Source organism: Gymnogyps californianus, chromosome 7, assembly GCF_018139145.2.
Source record: "Gymnogyps californianus isolate 813 chromosome 7, ASM1813914v2, whole genome shotgun sequence".
Classification (NCBI taxonomy): domain Eukaryota; kingdom Metazoa; phylum Chordata; class Aves; order Accipitriformes; family Cathartidae; genus Gymnogyps; species Gymnogyps californianus.
In genome coordinates, this window is record NC_059477.1 from 33,145,674 (window position 1) to 33,169,899 (window position 24,226).

At 46.6% G+C, this 24,226-nt stretch overlaps 1 protein-coding gene across 1 annotated transcript in view; it reads right to left on the reverse strand.

The window, feature by feature from the left end:
* The window catches only part of SLC12A8 (solute carrier family 12 member 8), a 51,983-nt gene that overhangs the window by 11,916 nt on the left and 15,841 nt on the right, over window positions 1-24,226 (reverse strand). The window contains 4 exon segments of the mRNA XM_050900426.1: window positions 2,088-2,234; window positions 5,434-5,521; window positions 7,009-7,096; window positions 14,553-14,666. Of these exon segments, the coding sequence (XP_050756383.1) occupies window positions 2,088-2,234; window positions 5,434-5,521; window positions 7,009-7,096; window positions 14,553-14,666 (437 nt within the window).

A 24,226-nucleotide genomic window follows, 5' to 3' on the forward strand; every position in this document is an offset into this window, starting at 1 on the left:
TAACGTGTCCTTCCTTGGACCAGGCACTGTCTTGCCATTGTGGTATCCGAGAAGCCTGTGCAGGCTGAGTAAAGACCTCGCTGGAAAATATCTTACAAGATATCTTACAAAATGTCTTAGGTTTTCACTTACTGCACGTGATTCTTTAATAAACACACAGCTCAAATGGAAATTATTTCTATTTCCTCCACTCTTATTTACTAATAGAAAAGGGGACCAGTTCTGGACCTTACGCCTTTTCACAATGAAATAGAAATACGTCTCGGAGACAAAGGAACACAGTTCTCAGAAAGCATCTTCGGTATCAGAAAGATGTACTGAGATGGGGAACAGATGGGATGATCTCAGGATGCCTCTGGCTTGGGTTTAACTCTACAGAAAACACTCGTGTCCTTCCCATCAGCTGGGGTTATGGAAACTACAACACTTTCTTCAACCACGGAAAAGAAGAACTGATGTGGAACAGATTGGTAAGGGCAAACTAAATTTATTAACTCTCCATAAACCAAATCTAGGCAATTTTCAAGAGAAGGAAGTGGGGAAAGTGATCTGCCTTTGATTTCTCACCTCTTTTTGAGCCCTTCCCATCACGGCACTCTGCCCGGATAGAGTTCAGAGCACAAAATTTGACAGAAAGACAGAAAACTATCAGAGAAGAGAGGGAATCAACTTTGCAGTCAACTTTGCTAAATCACTGAGAATTTCACAAGGGTTCCCAAGTGGAGAACAGACTGTTCTGGGATCACCTGACAACTGCCTTCAGGAGCTGGAAGTTTTTGCTGTCGTTTGTTCCTGCTTCCCCTATAATTATTACTATTTATTATTACTATTGTTATTATTGTGACTTTGATTTTAGAAAATTACTTTGAGAAACATAAAACAAAGGATAGAAAATGATTACACTTATAAAACATTGAAATATTTTAAAACATTCATAAATACCAATATTGTAAAATATTTTTCTGTATTTACAAGCTGCTCTGAAGGAGCAAAACATCATAAGGTTTTTCCAGCCACTCAGTACACAGTTAGGTACTGCAGGTTATTGAGAGTGACGGGATTATTCTCTCCCTGTTTAGAAGAAGGGAAAACCATAGCCCAAGACTACAGAGTCCTTAGTGACTGGTACTTTGACTGATCTCAGTAGAACGGCTCATGTGAATGAGGATTATTTGCGAGGACAAGGAAAAAGCCTCTTGTCATATTCAAAGCAAGGCTTTGTTTCAAAGCATATCTAAAGCTTAGCAGCCCCCTAACTTAACCTTTCAAATCTATTCTTTGTTTTTATTTTATAGTGTCCAAAAGGCACCTCATCTTACAAAGAAGTGTCCTCTTCTCCAGTGCACACAGACTGAATCCACAGCACCATGACTAGTCATGTACTCAGCTATGAGGTTACCAAAGAGGATGGGAATAGCTCAAAGAAAATGTGCAGGAAAGCAGAAGAAAAAAAAAGAAGAAAAGATGAAGAGGCAGTTACCATCCATTTCACCAAGTGCTTGGACAAAAGCTTCAGGCCTCTACCCTGGACAGGAGGGCAGAGAAGAACTAGGTACCTCCCTCGGTCACAGTTAAGATCAGCACCAGTGTAGATAAGGCGTTTGCAAAAAAACCTCACAGGCAAAGGTATATCACAAGTGGCTCTTTTACTGGGGACCTCTCAAAGAAGCAGGTCTGAGGGAGGGAGGGGACCGATGGCAGCCCAGGAAGGGCTGTCTGTGCGTGGCGGCAGGACAGACAGCCCTGGGGCCGGGGCGCAGAGGTGGGTGAGCGAGATGCTGGGGTGAAGCAAGGCTGCTCCTGCGCGGTGCCGAGCCCCATGGCAGGGCTCGGGGCAGAGGCGGTGCGGCACAGGGGACAGGCAGGGAAAGGACCGCGGGCAGCCAGGCTCTTGGTTTTTTAATAAAACCACCTATTTCCTGGCTTTTCTGCTTATGCATAGGGTACCAGACCCCGAGCCTTTGCCTCCTTGCATTTCATACATCCCCCATCTCACCCTACAGACACACAGAAATCTTGCCTTATTAAATCACCAGTTTTCCTTCAGGTGAAGGTTTGACAGCAATCACAGAGAAAGGATAACTAACCCCACGTCCAAGGAAGGCGAGCATGGGGATCACGTTCTCCTGGGCAATGCACTGCAGGATCCTGGGTGCTCCGTACAGCCCTCCCATGCAGGAGGCCAGGGATGAGATGTACAGCCCTAGCAAAAACAAGAAACCCACCAAGGATACCTGGAGGAAGAGGAGAGAACACAGAGTTGATTATATTGTTCTTTAAAGACCCCGAGCAGTCTTAAATACATGTATTTCAAGAGATCACACATATTTTGTGACATTGCTAAATGAACAGAGCGAGCTCTGGGAAAGCAGCAATTTAACTGGTCTGTGGTATAAAGTGCAAGCAATTAATACAGGAAAATTATCCCATAAAAGTAATTTAACACTGAACATCCTGTACCGACAGAGCCATTTGACAAGCTCATATACAAGAAATTCTTTGTCACTTGGAGCAATTGCAGCAAAGCAGCAGCTATTAGATTCCCCTTAAGTAACTGGAAGTGAGTTTATTTCAGGAGAGATCACTTATATACAGAGCACATCATACAGGAAAAGCTGCCCAGGCTTCCAACCATCCAAAACAGGAAGACAAATCCCTGCGTCCCAGAGGGGAAAACCAATCCTGAAAGAAAATCCACAGTAAAACCAAATCAAAATTGCCACTTAAACAAATGGCATCTCAAAAAATATGCTCCGAAGGATATAATACAATGACCTTACTTTCCTGTCTTCAATGAGAAAAGAATTTCCTTTGGCCAACACGAAACTTAAAAAAAAAAATCTTTAAAGCCACAGTGCTAACAAGGCTGGGTTTATTACCGGTTTCTAGTGAGCACCCTTTCAAATGGGGAGCATCTCCTGCAGGCGCGGAGGGAAAGGAGGGCAGCTCATGGTCTATCACACAGAAGCGAGGACTGGGGTCCCCCTGCGCAGGTCCCCGCTGTCAAGAGCTGCAAGCACAGGCAGCATATCTGAAAAAACCCCACCCAAATACACAAAACCCCATAATATGAACACTGTGCAAGAAAGCTCTGAAATGGGAGTGCTCCTGGTACCGTGGTGTAAGGACATGGGCAGACACAGCCAAGGAGACTAAGGTCTAGGGTCACCTGAGCCATCCTCAAGTCCTGCAAGACCACACGAGTCTGACAGCCAGCAGCCAGCCACAGAGAAAGGCGAGGCACGGGGAGTAACACCAGCACAAAGGCCAGGCAGGGAGAAAACCCCCAAATTTTGGTCCAGATCTGTCCTGCCCATATTCCACTGAAGCGAGCTGCTGGAGATGCAGACAGACATCCGTGGCAGAGGATGTCACCGAATGCAGGTCCCCTGCATCTCAGATGTCCTTTGCTCCCACCCCTCCTCTCATGGAAAATAAGGTCTAAATGAACATGGGTCCTCCCAGCTTCTGCCCCTGTTGACGTCAGGTGGCGCATGCTTTATTAGAAGGAACTACAAAAACTTACATGGCTAAAGATGATTCAAGCTACATCTGCCTTTTCCTCATCTATGAAATCCGCACGCAGCAAAAAGGAGATTGGGTAAAAAGCCATAAAATGCTTGCTGTTTGGGAAGGCATGTAAAATTAATGTTGTGGTCCAGAACCGTACAAACCTCCTACCACAACACTTCTTTTCCCCAAGAAAATCCACTTGGCCTTGTGAATTTTATTGTGTGGGACAGAAGAAACTTGAGAGAAAGATGAGCAGATACCAGCTTCCATTAGACCAATGGACAGACACTCGATGGGGAATCTTCCCTTCCCTCTCCTCTAATCCTGCTCTGCTCTGAGAAATATTTGGAAGAAACAATCAGTTGTGCCAGACATTGTATATTATTTTAGCTGCCAAAAATGCTTGCATTTAAATGTACTACTCGACATTCAACTCAGGGTTAGAGGGGAAGAGTCCTTTTCACTGAGGCCGATGAAAGGGTTTGCTGGGGGTTTTGAGCACCGAGAGTATGAATACTTTGTAAGAAATTGGCACTCTGAGCTCATTAGAAGTGAAATTACTGAATCTCATTTTTATGTTTAAAAAGCCAAACAAGTATTGTAAGGGAGAAAAGCAGCCAAGCACTCGCTCACGTGTGAGTGACAGAAAGGGAGAGTTTGCATGTTGGATGTGTAATGGTCTCTCCCCACCCCTCTCTCTCCAAAGTCATTAAAATCTAAAGCAGCTCGTAATAACTCAAAGAAGCAACATGAATATTGGGATTGCACCATTGTTTTGTACCATACTAGGGAAAAGAAATCTGAATTTGTTTTTTGTTTGGGGTTTTTTGTTTGGGTGGTTTTTTTTTAACATATTTAACATTATTAAATATCTTCACATTCTTTACTGGGAGGTTTTTCATCCCCCCCCCCCCCCCGAGGGTTTTGAAGTTAAAACACAGCTTTAACAATCTCTTTCTCTTCAGCTGATTCATTTAAAGCTGATTCTTTTAGTTACCGCACTTTTCGCCCACTAAGTCTGTCACATTGACATACAAAGACGTTGCCTTAAAGAAGGTAGGCTCATTCTTTTTTCCCCTGAAACAGAGGTGATTTTTTTACCTTAGCAGGAAGTGGCAGGAGCCCCACCAATAATCTGGAGTTTATTTTGGGGGCTGGAGAAAGTTTAGGGCTACGATTACTTAAGAAAGAAAATGAAGCCAGAGTTTCAAATTGATATTTTAGATTAAAACCATGTTACAAATCAAATAAATGGCAAACATCTCAATTTTAAATTAATCACAAAAAATTGTGTCAAATATGATGAACCCATGATTTTGGATTATGCTGAATAATAGAAAATTATATCCCATATCCCATTTAAAGTAAGACAGTGACACATACCAAAATCCTTTGCTCTCTTTTTAAAGGCCTGCAATGATAAGGTTCATTGCCTGTAGCACTACAAACCTCCCTCATGTATATACACCCATGTGGAATGTCTTGAGTTTAATAATCCTATTGCTCGCCCTGCAATTACAGCCTGCTAGATATGGAAATGTAAGCTTCGCTTGACTTAGTAAAGATAAGCAGTGGGGTTCTTTAGAGATTTCAATTTGGTCTAAGCTTTCACCAACAAGAAAGGATACACTGAATAAAATACAGCATTTATCATTAGACCACATTAGCATATTTTAGCTCTTAAAGCTATTGCTGGGTGATTATGCCAAGATTCAGCATTACTGGATATGCTGGTGAATGCAAAGCTATTCAAATCAATTGTACACTGGGATTTGCAAGGGGGAAATCCCCCTGAATTTCAATGAGGGATGGGTACCCAAATTCCTTAGGCTTTTGGAAAAGTTCAAGCATTCAGTAAGGCAGATGGCAACCCAAAAGCACCATTATATAAACCCACACTGGGTTATTTGAACAAGTTACCTTCTCTGCTATCATGAAGTCATAGCGGAGTGACTGACGGGTACAAATGGCTCCCAGCAAAAAAACAAAGACCATGTACAGAAACCACCTGCAAACAATAAAAATAAACTATTTTCTTCCAGCAAGAGAAGACTATTGAGAATTCTGCCCATTAGCAGAGCCAGGAGGAGGTCAAGTACCCGCAAGCTGGGTCTTCAATCACTCTGCATGGGCTGTTCCTGCATGATTTAGCCTCAGGGCTATATTTAACACCGGCCCACGTTACTTACCCACTACAATGTACCAAGGACAGCCGCAGCGTGACTGTACGGTACCCCTGAGGGGAACATACCTGTACTCTTTATGTGTGCATGGAAGGAATAACCCAGTCCTGAGGGCAGGCTTTTTAATAGGGCCTGTAGCGATAGGACAAGGGGTAATGGTTTTAAACTAAGAGGGTAGATTCAGACTAGAGATAAGGAAGAAATTTTTTATGATGAGGGTGGTAAAACACTGGAACAGCGTGCCCAGAAAGGTGGTAGATATCCCATCCCTGGAAACATTCACGGTCAGATTGGACAGGGCTCTGAGCAACCTCACCTAGTTGAAGATGTCCCTGCTCATTGCAGGGGGGTTGGACTAGATGACCTTTAAAGGTCCCTTCCAACCCAACCCATTCTATGATTCTATGATTCTGCAGGTACACAGGTCCCCTCATCTGGCAGTAACGTTAAACACCGCAGCCAGCCCACTCTACAACCTCAGTCATGATTCTCCTCTGGTGTCTCTGGCCTTTCCAGTACTCAGGTGGAGGCTAAGCTAGTCTGTCTGCAAAGCCCAGACAGCAGAGATGTGAATGACCACAGTCCATTGTGATACTTCTGTGTCCTGTGCAATCCCCTCACTTAAAACAAGCACCAATTTCAGCAGGAATCCCTTTAAATCCTGAAGATCCTTGCTTTCTGTCTGAACCTTGGTATGGAATTAAAAGTAATAATTTCAAAAGCAATTCAGGTGGCAATGAAAGCAGGCAGGAAAACCTACTGAGGTTTTTTTTAATATGTAACAGTATTTTACTCCTGGAAGGCAGCATTTCCCGGGGGAGAGCAATGCTCGGGGATGCAGGGCTCCTGCATTCCCCTGGTCTTGCAGGTGGGTAGGTCACCTCACCTGTCTTGGCCCCATTTTCCCCAATAATAAAAATTATTTCTTTTTATATTTTATATTTTTTCTATTTTCTATTTATATAGAAAAAGAAAGCACTTTGAAATCAACAGCAATAAGTGACAAAATCACGCACCCCAAGCCTTCAAGAACTTTGCATCCCGCTCTGGGACAGCCGGGCTGCAGCAGCACAACCGCTCTAGCACCAACACACATCCCACCCGGCGGAGGAAGGACTGACCACATCCGCATTAATGAACCTCTTCTCTAACCCACCCAGAGTAGGTGGTGGTAATGGATGATAATTTGAATGAGAGCCAGACTTTAATTTTCCAGATGGCTGAGTAATAAAAGGTTGATGGGAATATGAAATGGATTGGTCACATCCAGGGCAGTGTCCAAAGAACAAATTTTCCCCCATCTATGACTTACGAGGTGCCAATAGCAGCTAGAGACCCCACGGGGATGTTGGTAGCAGGCTTCTGGAGATCTCCGCTCATATTGAACCCAGCCATCACACCTGTATTTGGTAGACATAAATGCAATTTGGAGTTAATCTAAGTTATAGCATATATAATACATATTATAATATGTAACATAATTTAATAAATCAATCAGTTAATTGATTGCTTCAGAACAGTAACTACATCACTTCATTGCACTTCCACACACATGAATACTGGCTCCCATCAATTGCTTGGTAAGAAACTGTTCATGTCTTTAGTAGAAGCAAGTCACCACTAACACGTCTACAAAGAACCCTTTGTCCAGTTTGAACAATGCTGGGGGGGAAGGGAAAAAAAAAAAAGGCAGAAATCTGAACAAAACCCATCTTATCTTAATGCAAACCTCACAGAAGACAGTGCTGTCCAATCATTGAAAAGAAAAATGCTACCGTTCATCACGGCAGCGCATTCAGCCGGTGGTACTACCCCCCAGACCAGATCCATTACAGGTCCCAGCATTCATGGGGGACAACCGCTGTTACAAAACGGCCTGTCCTGTCCGTGTTTAATGACGATCACATGCGCATTTAGCAGAGGGAATAACAGTGCTCAGCACGTAGGTGGCACCTTCCAGCCAAGGGTTCTGCTTTGAAAGTAGGCATTATCTCTACTTTGCAGATAGGAAAACAGAAGCGCTGAGAGGGCAAGTGATTGTCGCGGCGTCATGTAGAAAACACGTGGCAGGACTAAGAATAAAGTCCTGAACTGTTATTTTAGGCCAGAGTACAAGGTATTGTACAACCAGGGACAGTCCTTAGCCTAAAAAATTACCATCTAAAGATGCAAGAAAGGGAAACAGGATGGAGCAAAGGATTACAGTCTCCACATTGAGGCTAGGAACCCAAGGTACAAATTGGTTAAGAGGCTTTGCCCATAGTTGAAGGAAGAGTCATACCAGACTGGCAAGAAAACACAGCTTCTCTTGTCACATTATCCCAAAACTTTTCCTAGAAGACTTCTGATATCTGCTATAAATAAAAAAAAAAAAAAAAAAAAATTCTGTGATTTAGAATCCTGATGAGAATTTGGACAATTTGAAGGCAGGACAGAAAAGCCTCTTTAAGACACTAACTTCTGCTCATCACTGTCCCACCCCTCGGATGTCAGACTAATGTCTTCATAAGGATGCATGGGCCAGGTGCCAGCCAGCAGTGCTCATGGGACTGTCCCTGGGAGCCGGGGTGAGATCACCACAGAACAACAATGAGAAGGAGGACGCCAACGCCACAGTGCTTGCAGCATCTGCCAGCCCCAGCAGCAGGGGACTGACCGCGTGTCGGTCCGTCACTCAGCTGCCAAGTCCAGTAGTCATTCCTCATTTTCGAGGGCACAAGAATGACGACGTGAGTCTCTGAGGCTGCAAATCTGAGTGACTACAGCTCTAAATCAGCAACAACCCATTGCATTTTAAAGCTTAAACATTGATTGCTGCTTGGGAGGGTTTTCTCCCAAGATGAAGGGTGGACAGGAGCCGTGGGACAAATCCCAGGGTAAAGGGGACAAACCCAGCTCAGCCAGATGGATGCCTTCCCTACAGACCTTGCATGGCCACCAATGGACTGCCAACAGGGAGCAACGGTTGGGTTGCTATTCAAGGAACAGGGGCTCATCTCCCTGCTCTGTCCCAGGCTTTGCTGTGTATCTTCATAGCTCCTTCTCCCCGTCTGCTCGATGGTAATCGTAACACTTCCTCTCCTCACTGTGCTGCTGTGAGGATAGCACATTAATGAGCACAAGGGACTCACATGTTGCCAAACACATCGGCTAAGCATCCAGGGCTTTATTTATTTATTATTATTATTTTTTCTTGATCATCTTTTTTTTCCCCTTGATCATTCCACTCAGCAGCCATCTTTTTCTGTCCTCCTCTCCACCATGAAGCCAGAGCCCCAACAGCCACTCCCCGGTCCCCACAGGCTCCTGGCATTCCTCAGCTCCTGGAAGAGCTGTCTTCCAGATTCAGACCAGATTTGAATCCTTGACACCACACTAAAAACATTACAAATCAAAATGAGTTCTTAATTTTCTCCTGGAAGACTATTCTGTGGACGTACTTCTGAACAGCACTGCTAAAAGCCCGTCAACTGGTGCGCTTTTCCCCAGAAAAAGCTTCCAAGCGCTGTTCAAGCACTGCTCCTTTTAAACAGCTACACAATAGGCTTAGCTGGAGGTGAGAAAAGTTAGGAAAGCAGAATTCCATGGAAATGGTCACAAACATCACGCTAAATGAAGTCTCGATGAAGCACTCTTGGGTGACATGCTACTTTGCAATTCAGGGGCAAAGCAGAAAGCTGAGAATACTCTGAATTTTTCTTCCAAAGGGAACAAACTATTGTCAGAAGGACAGCTGTTAATCTCATGTGCCTCTTGGCCAAGTTTCCCAAACATCTGGCACCATCTCTAAATCTTCCAGCTTGAGCTTGACTCACCTCTTCCTCATCCATATTCCTGCCTCAGCAAAGCACTGGGGAAACACCAAAATGGCGTTTTCTGGCCTGAATACGAAAAAAGTTGAAGACGTGAGTCATCGGCACAGCGATGACTGCACAGCCTAGGCTGCCTCATTGCCTCCCTCCCACAAACCCATGCATATTCAGGAGCAGCCAGGAGATGACCTGCCAGAGCCCACATAAACAGGATCTTGAGATCGATGATTGACCTCCTGCCTGGCAGCAACTAGGGGTCAGACCCAGGCCAGTGCACACCAGTAGCTTCTGTCAGGACCCCCAGGAGGTCACCAGAGTCTCATGGCCTCCACTGCCAAAGGCCAAGGCCACCACAGAGGGAACCATCACAGATACTCTCAGCCACTGAGGCCAAAGCCATCTCATCCATACTGCAACTATGCCTCTGACCTGACTAGTACAAAAGTATGGATAATCCGGTAGTACAGACATATGAACAACGCCAAAGCCACCTCTCCACCACCACTCAGAAAGTAATTTTCCAGACAGGATGACAGCTGCCAAAGAGCAGTACTGAGAAGGTCTTTTGCAAGCAGCAGACTAACCACTCCACTTTTCACTGAAAGGACAACCTGACTAATTTTCAAAAAAAAACTAAACAATCCCACCTTCCTCAGCCTCGGTCACCTCCTGCCAGAGAACTGGTCTGACTTGCGAGTAGCCACAAACAGCCTTTCCAGGGACTCCAGCTACTCAACAGAAGAAAAACTCTACACTTGCATATAAAATTTGACAACAAAATTAGAGAAGTTGGGATGTTCCTTCCTCCAGACACAGACCTGTCCCTAGGGAAATGGCCAATCCCTTCTGAACTCAAGAAATCATATCTGCAGATTGTCCACGGAGAAAATTATCCACCTCTCTGTTTCAACGAGATAGCAGGCTGGATTTTCCACACTGGCTATTATCTCAGAGAGCAGCAGATAATGACAAAGCTTCTGGACAAGGAAGCACGAAAACATGGTCAACTCAGCCAGGAAATTATGGCTGAGACAGTCTGTACATTGCTGCTATTCCCAGTGTAATCCTGTCCTGGGCATCATCCAGGCGGCGGATACGTGCACGAGGGGACCACCTACATTGTACGTTAGACACAACCATCAGCCCCACCAGCTCGGGCTTCTAACTCCACCAGCTATGGTTTATAACTGTAGATATGACTGCTTGCAAACACCCATTGCATTTTCCAGTGAATTTACTATTAAATATAAAAGGGGTTTTTTTCCTTCACCCAAGAGATGAAGAATGGAAAATCTTAGATAAGAATTGTAGCTAATTTTTTAAAAGGGCCAAATTCTCCACTGATGTAAGCTGGCACCTCTCCATAGACTTCAATGGAGTTGTGCCAATTTACATCATCTGATAACTTAGCCCAAAACTTCTAAATCTATTTGCTGTCATTTTGCAAGTGCCAAATATGGTTTATTTCAGAACTGGTTTCAGTATGATGATATTTTCCACTAATGCCACTTCAAACGTCGTCTTACTTTCTTGTATCACATGACAACACACTTCTTTCATTAGACAGAAAACCTCGGGGATTTAGTAGAAAAACATTCTCTGCACAACAGAAACGACGTTTAACTTCATTTTAAAAACGCACTGACGGTTGCGCGGCTGCCGCTAGGAGCTGAACGTGGGCAGGCAGCTCCCGAGACTCCTTCCCCGGGCAAAGCCCTGGTTAGATGGGTAGCTGGGTGTTTGTGTATCACAGCATGGCAGCAAAACGTGCATTAGGAAGGTATTTACAAACACGCAGAAAAACATCTGGTTAATGCACAGAATCTCTATAGGGGTATGTTCACATCTTCTGTAGCGAGTACGTTAGTCTTCTTGATTGAAGCCAGCAAATCTGAGTCTTCCATGCCCATGCACTCCCATTTAGGCCAGCTCTAGATATATGTTTTGGATTGCTCAGCTACTTCTTTATTATTAATTGACAAACCTGGGGGGATAAAGCCAGCTGCACTGCACATCCAGCTGTAATGGTTTAAACAGCTACTACTCAGGAAGCAAACGGACCAGCCTCTGCTTACCACCGCTCAACTGTAAAACCAGGCTAACTTCATTCACGTTGCTGGAGTCGTACCAATAAAATACAGAGAAACAGAGAAAACAACCCGACCTGGAGCAAAACGATCCAAGGAGGATGCTCGTAGGAGGCAACACGCCGCTACCGGTCTACAGAAGGCTAGGACAACCATCCCATCCCCTCCAGCTGAAGCATGCACCCGGCTGCTCCTCCCGCCCGTTCGGTTCCGGCAAGGGTCTCCCCGCAGGTCCTGCTCCCCTTTCCCAAAGTGGCTGCCCCTCTTTGCTTTTACAACTACCAGCCTGTATTTCTGAAGTTTCCGTATAACTGCCATTTCTGGTGGAAACGGGCAACTTCAAACCACTTTCCAGTACATCCCAGAGACCAAACTTAAAACAGTTGAATTCAGATAACCATTTCAGAGGGAGAGGAAAGAGCTTATCCTGAAGAGATCAAAATAGTTTCACTTCAAAGAGGAACATTTCATGTCAGAAAGGCCCAAACATCTTGTTTCACAATTTCCTAAACATTTTTTTAAAAAACTTTGTTATCAGAACATCATCTTACATTGTAAACTAGCATGTGCTAAAAATTAAAAAGAGTAAACACAACATTTAATAATTAAAGATAAACAGAACATTGCTTTGGGTCAAAGAAGTGTTTCAAACTGGCTCAAAGTAACCCCTCAAAACTAAACATATTGTTTTGCTGAAACTCCCCCCGAATTTCTGTTGCATCTTAACACAAAGGATTGCGCTTCCAGTGCTTCGGCCAGGTCACTGTGGGGCTTCCAGCAGAGGCGGGTACCACTTGGGAATGGTGCTGGGCAGGAGCAGGAGCACAGGCTGGAGGTGACAGCCTGGGAGTGATGTTCACGTGTCCCTGCCGCTCTTTTTCATGCAGAGGTGCTGGGGACTGACGCTGCCGCTCGCTCGCAATCTGCATCACGCTGCCTGCCCTGCATCAGAGGCGCTGGCAATCCTATCCCATCTCTCCAGCCTGCTATTAATGCTGCTGCCAAACCCATCCCTGAAATGTCATCTCCAATCTCATGGACCGCCCGTCCTGCTGGCGGGCTCAGGCTGCGTCCAGGTAGCGCCTGCAACGTGCTGGGAAACAGCTCTGCTCCAGCACATGGGACCCCAAGAAACCCAGGGTCCCCTCTGCAGCCCTAGCATCGCACCCCCATTGCGGTGAAGGAAGTGAGCTAAGCCAGCGTGGGTCAGGCGGGACGTGGGGGAACCAGCCCTCACTCATTGCCCCAGCCCTAGGAGCTGTGAGCTTTATTCCCAGCACTTCTGAAGTTGCACTGGGCTCGCCATTTGTGATCTGCAGCAGAGAAGTCTTGACTCTCACCCTAAAACTTTCTTAAGCAGATCACAAGTTCTTCCATGTAGAGCACTGAACACAACGCTACGTTTTATGAGGCTCCTGAATTCCGCAGTGCTACAAACAGCAATAACAGGAACAATAGCGATGTTATATTGTACCACTGGCAACACTGCTCTGAAGGAATAATTTAAATCCTGTAAATAACGAAGCAATTAAAAAGAACGCATGAAAAAGCTGTGCAGCAACCAAAGTAATTATACATCAGCCCAAACTGTATTTTCAGAGAATGTTTAACATTACTACTGGTATTACTACTGCTAACTAACAAAGCAACAGGCTGCCAGGGCTTTAAATAAATTATATCTATTAGCTTTGGCATTTTTCCTAGCAGCCAAGCATTAGCAGTGATGAAGAACCATTTAATATGGCTAATCACGGTAATTTTCTGCACAGCTTTGTCATAACTATTCCTTCTTCTATAACCAGGGAGCTGGAAAAAACTGCTTTCCTGCATCAGAGGCAGGGCTTACAAGGAAGGAATCTTTCTTTGGCTGGGGGACTCGCTTGGCCGAGGCAGAAATGCCAAAAAAGAGGGCAGAAGCCAGCTTCTCCATGGTGCTGATAGTTCAGGCAGGTGAGTTTTCCAGGAGGAATTCTAGACGGAGGCAATAGCCAGCCTGATAAGCTGGGAGAGAGGATTTCAAAGGAATATTTGAAGTCCTGCACTAGGTGCACCTGACAAAGTGACGCCTTCTGCTACCAGACCATTCCTCCAGTCCCATCTGTTTCACAAAACCCTTTAGTTTGTCTCCCTGTACCACAGCAATTCTGCGAACAACTTCCAGCGAGTTGCTTAGAGCTAATCCTCTGAAAATTCATTCTGTAATCCAAGGATTCATCGCTATGGAAACTGCTTATAATCGGTACTTTTTATAGCTTAAAAAACCCAGCATCAACAAAAGGTATTGTAACTCCAACTGATAGTTATTTCATTCCCACTGGAGACTGCCAGCTTTGGAAAGGGGACATGGATCTTCCTGGTAATTTAAGGGAATGAATAATATGAAAGCATCCAATTAAGCTCATAAACATGAGCTCTGCTGACACACAAAGATGCATCCGTGACACCATGCAGAGAGCGATGGGTCAGTATCGGGAGCAATGGCATCAGCCCAGCTCAGCTGCCCGCCTGTGGTTAAGGATGGAGGGAAAGCCCTCCTGTGCTCTTCCCACCCTCCCAGTGCAATCAAGTCATAAGGCTTATCTAATAAGATAAATCATGATCGGCATTTTTAAAAAGGCTTGATACCTTGTGGTCCGACAGCATTGGCCAAGATCAGTGCCTGAGCCTTTTCCTTGGCAGGGAGGGATTTATACCACCACGTCAACCTATAGAGTTGACCAGCAGTTTCTGACCACAGAGAGGCAGGAGAGCACATTCACGTGAAGAGGACAGGAGTGTGCAAAATTTGAGATGCTGGAGGAAAGCCTGAACACTTTGAATCGACAGCATGAGTCTGCTATGGCCGAGTACGGTCCCGCTTGCCTCGCCTCGCAGCCCAGAGGAACTCTCCTTGCTTCTGCTCATCTCTGAGATGTGACTGTGGAGGGAAAGAGGGGGAGGATGAAACTTAACTGTACCTGTGGCAGCTGGGAAAAACACTCCAAAAACAGTGAAGAAGGACTCCCCCTGGCTGTAGTCTGGCAGTGTGTTGTTGAACATAAGCTCTTCGGAGTAGCCAACAAAGCCATGCTCTGCGAAGACAACGGAGGGTTAGAGGAGAACCTCAGAAACCACAGGGACTGCAGGAGACCCTCCAGCCTGCTCTCGGCGACCACCCGTCCTCTAAACACATGCAACAGCAATGGCTGTTTCCAGGGATAGTTTGAAAGGATGAATGTCAGCTTATTTGGTGGGGGGAGAAGGCAGAGAAGAGGTCAGTGTGGTTACAAGGGTGCAAATGCCAGGGAAAGGTGCAGCGGTGCAGGCCAGCATGTCGAGAGGCACCACCAGGCTGGGCCGCTCTCGCCAAGCCAGAACACGGATCGTATCGAGTCCCATCTGTGAGCAAGCAGGACATCTTCCTGTAAAACCTGTCCACAGAGGAAAACTGGCCGCAGGGATCAGCTAATATTTATACTTATTTATCCATGCCACTTTAATCTTCTTTCCAAACAGAGCAAAATTATGCTGCCATAAGACAACTGCATCCCTGAGCAAGCCCTCACACCGTATCCCAGTTCTGTGTTTCTGCCGTTCAAGCTCCTGCACAGACAAGACCTGAGATGTGCCCATGCTGTGAAGCAGCTACCAACACACCCAGTTTATACACTGGTTGCCAACGAGCCCAGAGCCAATAAAGCTAGTTTGTTGTAGGATGGGCTCTCCCCTACAAGATGGGTTTCCCCGTGGAGAAGGTACAAGGTGCCCTAAAACTGCCCACTGCCACATTGTGCACTTACTCTCCTGATGCCATTGCTCTCCTATTGCTGCTTTATCATCTCCAAACCAGGGCTAAACATGGGGCTCTGCATCACGACCAGCTGCCCCCCTCCCAAATCTTCTGCAGATGTTTATCACAGCGCAACAAGGAGCAAATGCCAAGACCCTGGGCTGTGCCCCACTCCCCACACCGACTTCTGCCAACTCTTTCCAAGGTCATACACACACAAGTTTTACTTTCCAAACAAAAAGTTTTACAGAAGATGGGAGAAAGGGGAAAGCAATGGGTAGGATATCAACATCATGCAACTGGTTTACTGGGTAGGTAATGGAGGATCCTGCTCCCTCACTTCACACTGGAAGGACAGGTCAAATTCTTCCACAAACCTGGATTTGTTAGGAATAGTTGAGCCCAACAGATGACGTGCCAGCAGGGCATTAATTCGGAAAGGTTTTAGATGCTTATAGGTAGAAAAGATAACTCTTGAAAGCAGGTTAGGGAATTAATGATACGTCTACGAAATTAGTAATTTCATTTTCAACAGGCAACACTGCTTTTTAATGGAGTATCTTAATCTGTGGAAACTTCTCCTCCCTGTCAGTAATTCAAATGCTCGTGCCAGCTGCAGGTGGGAGGTGAGCAAAGTTAGTTCCTTTTTTGCTCCTGCCACTACAATCTATTTCCATAAGACATGTGACTGCAATAACTTGAATTTTCTCATTAGCAGGCAGGATGTTGTTTATGGCTGCACAGGGTGATGGCCACAAATTAAAAAAAGACTCCATCAAAGCTGTCCCATGCCTCAAAGACAACATTAATGATGTTTGGACAATAGATTAAACCGGAAAATTAAATCAGAGCTCTGAACACAAGACATATCCACTTAAAGTCTCAGAATATAACCAACCACAGAGCTTTGAAGTTGCCACAGAAAAATCGTATAGATAATCAAAAGTTTCCTACTACATCTGCATTCATTGTGTTGCCCAAACATGGATGGAAACACACTGATAGAAGAGGTCTCCTGCTGCTAGGCTTTTTAAAAGCACCAGCTATCTTCACTAGGAACAAGTCCCAGACGAGATTTAAAGGGAATAAGCTCAGCGCAACACACTGACCTCTGGACCTCACAGATGTCTGCAGAAAGTGCAGCTTCTGGAGAAATAACGGGGGGATTTGTGTAGGCTGTACGTTCTCACAAGACCAGACCTGAGTTCCTTCAACTGGAATTCATGCCCACGATGGCACAGCATGGCACATGGGCTGGCTGCAAAGCTCCCACCAAACCGCTCGAGGAAAATTTTGGTCCCTGGCCAAGGGATTTTTCACAAAGTATGTGCTCCTCACAGAAATGTTAATGTTTCATTAGTAAAACAAAAGGAGTTGGCAAAATATTCATCTCGCCCCAAGGAGATCCGCAGACCTTCTCCAACCTGTGCTTCGCAGCATCAGCATCAAATATATCTGTGTCACTCTTGACAAAAGTTGGCCCCACCGATTTTTAAAAATCTCCTGCGAAGTGGACTCTAGTCTCTCTTGATGGTTTACTCTCATATTTTCCTGTCTTTATCATTTAGGTTTCCCGTACTGTCTAACCAAAATCACCCTGTTTGAAGTTCATGATGCTATTTCTTGCCTGATCCATAAGCTATTTGCATTTTTAACAGTATCCTTTCACCTACTGGAAACAGTCCCCATCTTGCACTGGCGCAGTTGACGCTTTCTGCCAGGCTGTAAAACTTTATGTTTGTCTTCATCAAACCGTAAATTGTCCATTTTCACACCACTTCCCCAGCTTGTGCAAGGTCATCTGGAAGTCTGATGCTCCCAGCCAGGCTGCTGCGAGCCCTTCCCAGCTGGGTGTCATCTGCAAATTGAATCTGCATATTCTTTTTTCCATCATTCAAGCAGTTAAGGAAAATACCAAATAATACCAAACCAAAACCAGACCCTTGCAGAACCTCACCAGGCACAGCGTCCTGCTTCGCGAGTGAACCATCTCCAACCAGGGTCTTCCAACTGGGTTTTGGGGCTATATAATTCAACGATGGGCTGATCCAGGCACTGTGGGTGCCTTATGTCTCCTTTCTCATACAAAAGGCCAAGTACACAACCAGACTACATGTTCTGTGATACCATTTTGGCTATACCATGGCCAAAGAGAGACCGTGAGACCCAGGAGTCTGACATCTGACCTGCACCTGTGTGCATCTGACCCCTACTAATCTTAAGAAGCCAAATGATCCCTTGTGCTCCATCCATTCATCTGCTGTTCCCTTTCCTACTTTATTCCCCTAAGTGTAAATCCTGGTGGAAGAGACAAAGCCCGAAACCATGGCAGATGTCACTGGAAGCACAGAAAACGACAGCCGTGGATTTGCTGAAAGAGCCCCAGGATGCGCCTACAACTCTATCCCACTTCTGCTTCCTTTCCTCGTGGCTCTGGCGGGCGAGAGGAAGCCCAGCCATTCCACATTTCCCCTTTATACAGAACCAGGACCTTTCTTGTCTAATTAAAGTGAAGTTCATCCAAATGTTACTTGTTACTGCAACCCCATTTCTCAATCACCCTCTCGTGAAGCAAATCTCATGTCCCTTTTGATCGGTTTTACACCAGGATTTGCAATCGCCATCAATTTAAGCAAGCTATCGGCACGCGACCACGGAGCTGAGAACAACATGCTGTGAGCATCTCCTGGCTGCCCTCATGCCTGTGACCGGAGCGAGTCATCTGTGACCTTTCAGCTGTCATATTAATGGGACTAATTGTAGCTGACGGGGCAATTGGGCTGAAAATCATCCAAAACAAAACAGGAATCAGCAACTGAGACCAATTGGTTAAACCAACAGAGCACTCGGTCGGTTGTTCACAGAGTCAATTATCCACATCCCATTGAAAGTGCACTTCAAAAGGACGAGCTTCGGAAGGAGGAGGGAAGGAAACGCAACAGGGTCTATATTTGGCTCTCTGATCTCCAAACAAGGCAAGATCATTTTACTAAATTTTTTTTTTGTAAGAGGATCTTTTCCTGCAGCTTACTGCTGGGTACATGAGATCCAAGCCTGATTCCTCCCTCCTCGCCCATTACAAAATGTTTGTCTGACAAATTTTGCTCTCAATTAATTTATGCAACCCCACAGCCTCTAAATCCTGCCTTTAATGATCCTGCTCTTGGTTGGCTTGCAGAGGGCTGGAGCTGGAGTGCTATAAACAATCTTCCCAGTGTCATGCTAGAAGGAAAAGAATCCGGTTCCTTCTCTGTGCCGTGTCAGCCTTATGGGAAATGCACAATAAAGAGTGGTAACAATTTATTTTCATCATTAGATACTCAATAAGGAGCAGGCAAATAATGGGTTTCTCAAGTGGTTAAGCTGAAGTAAATAACAGGGAAAAAAATTCTCTTGAGCAACATCTGAATTATTCCTGTGATTTCTGACAAATTAAGTCCTTCCAGTTGCCCTTATTAAAATAATGTAATATACAATAAAAACCACCTAGCAAGTTTCAAACGGAAGAGGTTCCAGGATGAGCATCCTCCATTCACAAGCACAGGGGGACCACAGGGGGCTGCACATCAGCCCGATGCAGGCGGAGGAGGAGGAGGAAGATGGCCAGGATTCTCTTGTCCCCCTGGCCACCACGGACGCTTGGGAGGAGGTACCGGCCTTCGCCTGGTTGCCACCACTGCGTCCCCCCTCGCCCCGGCTGGTTTCCACATTTGAGCTTTTCTTGCACTTTCTCCCACCTCTCACCCCATGGAAGAGGATGAAAGCAGTCAAGGAGGTTTTTGGCACTCGGAACACCCCTTAGCAGGGTGGCCCCTCCGTGAAGCCCAGGGTTTCAGAGCGGGACTCAAGGAGGTTGGAGAAGGGGCACGAGGCAAAGCCGTGGTTACACGGAGCCAGGCCATTATGCAACGGCACAGAGGACAACAGCGCTGCCAAGTTCCAGGCAACCTGGAGCTCATTACAGATTAGTCAAGTCTTGGCCAAATTCAATAAGCCTGTTCACAAGCTTAAGGTTAAGTAAACCCTGGCACCGAGGCAGGGGCTAAATAATGCAAAAATGGAAAACCACCTTAAGAAACAGCTCCCAGAAGACAGTCACGTATTGCGCTCTGCTTGTGATTAGAGATTTTAATTATGAAGGTGAATGCTGAAGGCTTGAAATGGTGAGATTTTTTTCTTTTCCTAGATAAGTAAGCCCACACGTTCCTGCCTGGAAGGTACTTGCTGAGATTTGCTTTCAGAGGAACAGCTGGAAGTGTTTGTCTTGCAGCACATTTCCCAGGTCTGACCCCAGCATTTTCAGGATCCTGTGTGACGTAAGACATGGAGAGCCAAAGAGTAATTATATATCCTTGGCATAATTATCTCCTCTCTCTCTCTCTCGTTCCCATTTCTTCTTCCATCTCTAAACCCTTCTGGCATAACCTCTGAAATCCTGTCCTTCCCCTTGGACACCAGTCCAAGCACACGCCCGGAGCAAGGTCCTGGTATGGGTGCTGGAGATACCCGGGAACATCAGTGTGGAGAAAACATGAATGGTTCTCATAGCCTGGTCCCACAACTGCCATCCTCACTTGAACACACACCTCTGCAGTAAGATAAAGTTTCACTCCTCACCAGCCACATGCTTGCATTTTCCTCCTCCAAACTCTTAGCCGAGGGCAAGGTACAAGTCTAGGGCTTCTGAGCTGTTAACTCCCCAGTGGGCAAGTCAAGTCCTGTCAGGCTGGTAACTCTCAGAAGTTGTGGTCTATCATATGACTGCTGGGCGGCCTAAACCAAATTAATTTCTACACAGGCTGAAGTGCTCTACAGCAGAGGAGGAGTGAAATTCTCCCTCCAAAAGCCCTTGCAATACTAATTCTTCCCCTGTCTGCAGAAGAAGTTCATCCATGGATGGTCTGGTGGTCACCACACTCACCAAAACATACTTGCTACCCATAGCCTATCACACAAGAACAGCATCTTCACTTACCAAGGGAAAGTCAGGCATGCCTGGCTTTAATGAAGCAACATTTTGACACCAAACCACCACCAGCAATAGGTTTTTCAGCATCTCAGTGTGCAATTGCCGATACACAGGATTAACCATCCACATAGAAACTGTGGATGTGAAGAGATGGATGCAAAGCCATGAACGTCATCCAAACCCCATGGTCTTTTTATCTTTGTGTTCCCCCCACGCTATGCAAACGCTGAAATTTAATTTGAGGCAACAAACAGCACAGGATCCTCTGACACAACAGCTCTGAACGATGCTCTGCGCTGACGCAGCCACGCTCCGGATGGCTCTGGGCTTGCCCAATGAAGGAGGTACGCGCACACGCCAGAGAGTGACATGGGTCCGGCTGAGCACAACCACAGCCCAGCAACGCCACGCAGCACACCCAAGGAAGGTCACTGAAAACAGCGCACCTCTCCAGCGGATTGGCATCATCAGAGAGGCATGAGGAGGGCACCAGGGTCATGAATAACACTTTCCCATGAATCACCTTTCCCAACAGAATAAAAAAATAAATCAATCAAAGCGGTGCAGTCGCAAGCCCCATCCCTCTGCATCCCTCCGTGCACACGCTTGGCTTCCTGTGTTTGGGCTTGTTTCACACCGACATTAACAATCACATTTCCAATGCTCTTCCAAGGCCAGGCTGCTTCTACAGCCATGCCTTTGCAGCCGCCCACCTCCAGCTCCCGAGGCCCTCCCAATATTTTTTCCCAGGCAAGTCCAACACTACCATCGTTACTCCCAGGCGTTGCCCTACTGCTGCCAGCCTGGTACAGGGCAGGTGGAGGCAGAGATGTTTGAGACAAACGTGGAAAGGTTGGGAAGGAAAACAGTGAGAGGGAAGCAGTGCTGGAGGTGGACAGAGGACAGTATGGTGGTTTTTCCATGCTGCCAGTCCACTGCTCCACTTGCTGTGGGCTGACACTTGGCCTGTGAGATGCATGAACAGATTTTCACCAGAAAGTCTCAGTCCGCTAAGAGACGGGGAACTGGTGAGTCATGAAAGCAAAGCGCCTTAAGAGGCAGAGCTGCGCTGGCAGGTACAGAGAATAAACACGACCTTTGCTGAACTCATACAGGGATACAAGAATGTATCTTTTGTATGACACAAAAATTTTAACATCTTCCAGGACATCTCCTGCTTCACCTTTGGATATGCAAGTTTGGGCTGGAAGACTGGGAAGAAACAGAAGGAAAAGAGAAGAGCTGCAGGGGAGCAGAGCTGGAGGAGGATGGGATGGATTGAAGAGATCAATGCCCCTGTCTCCTGACAGCTACTGCTGGACTCATTTACCCAGGAGACCACATTCACCAAAGCCAGGTTGCCCTTTTCTGCAGCCCCAGTGCAACGTGTGTGCCACGTGAGTCAGCGTGGAACAGTGCACGTCTGCTCCATGCTGGACTTGTGGGCAGCAGCACGGCTCCGTAGCTGGAGATGGGGCACGTGCAGCCCAGTCCAGATGGAGAAGAGCTTCCGATACCTGTCCCTGCAGATTCACCCTCCGTATGTCACAAAAGACATCATGCCTTGGGTTTGTCTCAGTCCTCAGGGCCACGTCCTACCTGCTGACAGCTCCCACAGCCTCAGTGTTTCTGCTTTGGGAGTCTTAAACTAGGCGAGGGAAAAAATAGAGAGGAATTTTTGTGTTGAATACATGCAGGTCAACGATTATGCAGTGATAAAAATGCAGCTATTACGCAATTAACACAATGGCACGTGGCCACACTGACAGATCAGTGCAGAAAGACTGCAGAGCATCTGCTTGAGCTGCCAGGGCACCGAGAGATGGGGGATGCCGGAGCTCCCCAGCTCCTGCTCTACCCCACCCCAACCCATGCCGCTGCTGGTAGCCCTAAGCACAAAGTACTGGGAAGAAGAGGAGGTAAGAACAGGAAGGGAGTAAATTCCCTCTGTAATTTCATCCCTAAATCCCAGTTAAACACATTTATTATCGAAAGAGCTCAGAGCGATCACAGACCCCGAGCCACAGGCAGCGGGAGCAAAAGCAGCAGCTCTGCCGCTGCTGTCTCCCCACGCGGCAGGAGGGTGCCAGCTGAAAATTAAGTGCTGGGTGCCACAGTTGGCATCTCCCCGCGCCTCGCTGGCTACAGCAAGTGGCGTCCTCAAAAACGCCAAACCAAAGCTGAGCAGCAAGAGGCAGCCCGGGGCAGGGAGAGGAGCCCATTGCTGCTTCCACTTGTGGTGAACAAGTAAGCTCCTCTATTTTATCATTAGCACTAGGGAGATGGTGTCATAAATTAGGACAAACAGCACACTTAAAGTTTCAAATTCGTCAGAGCTGCAAGTAGCAAAAAATAGACAGGTTTTAGTGAAAAAAAAATTTGGCAAGAGGGGGGTAGGGGGAGAAGGATCAGAGCAATTTTGAAGAAAGAAGGAAAGGAGTTCCCTTGCCCAAGACCTTCTCTGCACCCATAATAAGCCTGGCAAACCCAAAATGATAGATTATGTAAAGTCTGTAATTGAAGGAGCAAAAGCCACAATTAAAACAATCTAAAAAGGCCAAGCCCTGAGAAAGGCAACTCGAATCCCTTATCTGTTGATGGAAAAGAATGTGCTCCCTGAGATTAATGACGTGTTTACCCGAAAGGAAATCGCCGCCCTTCTGAAGCAGCGAGTGTTTGTTCCTCCCGAGCCCCTGTTTTCTGCTCCAGAGCTGATCTCCCGAACCTCCTGTTTAAAGTCAACACACAATACGGCTTCCTGCTGCCATGGGCTCCGAGGGATCCCACCATTAACCCTCTCCCGAAAAACACCCTCCCCCGCACCTGTCCGTCCCAGCCACCGCCGGCGGGGATGAAAATGGGGTATTTTGGCCACACTTCGAGCGCCGGCACAGAGACAGGCATCATGCCAACGGCTGCCAGCAACCTTGCTGCAGGGCAATGAATCAACCCCGTGCATAAATATTTCTCAGTTGAGCAGACAAATTAGCAAGCGCAGAGACTGACAGCGCTGTCGAGGGGAAGCACTTGCTTGTCTTGTTCTTCTCCGAAGTCTCCGGACACAGCAGGCGACCTCTTCTCAAGTTGCTCAGGGTTTCGGCAGCGCACCCTGCATCCTGGCCTGCTGCAGGATGCTCTTGGAAAGAGGTTTAACACCAGCCAGTGCAATGGTCTGCCATGTTACAGGAGGCACGGAGGAGCATGGGATTTGTGCACTGAAAACCCTCGAGCGAGCAAGAAAGCCTGGAGCAGAAGCACCGGGGGGTGATCCGTTTGAGGAAACCTCCAAAAAACCTGCTTGGGGACCATCAGTCCTTTGCATATGTGACAAACCCATATTTGTATGGGTATTCACATCCTCCCCCTCTGGTAAATGCACCCCCGGTAAATGCACTCACACTCCATCCCCGATCTCCTTGTGGAGCATCCCAGCCACGAGAGCCATCAGGTCATGAGCATTCTCCTCTCCCTAAAGCCAACGGACCTGCAATAACGGGTGCTGGCCAACAGCTAAAAATAGCACAAAAGGCAGAATAAACAAGGGACCTGTTTAAATCTGTCTCCGACGTTCATATTTAGCTAATGGGGCAATTTTCATTTGCGGGATGCTGTCACCTCTCTCAGATTGCGAAGCAGCCTACGCTCCCCCCGAGCTCTCCCCAGCCACATCACGTCTCCTGCGGGACCGGGCTGGGTGGGAGGAAACACTAATTTCTGCCCAACTCCCTGTGCGCCTGCTTTATCTCCACCTCAGCTTCTCAGGAGGATGGAGAAGTGGAAAACCACTGGCGTACACAAGAGCACACGCAGAGCCCAAAAGTGCCAACATGGGCAGCTCCTTATCACAAAAGCCCAGCGCCTCGGCACTGCTTAAATAAAAGGAAAACTCAGGA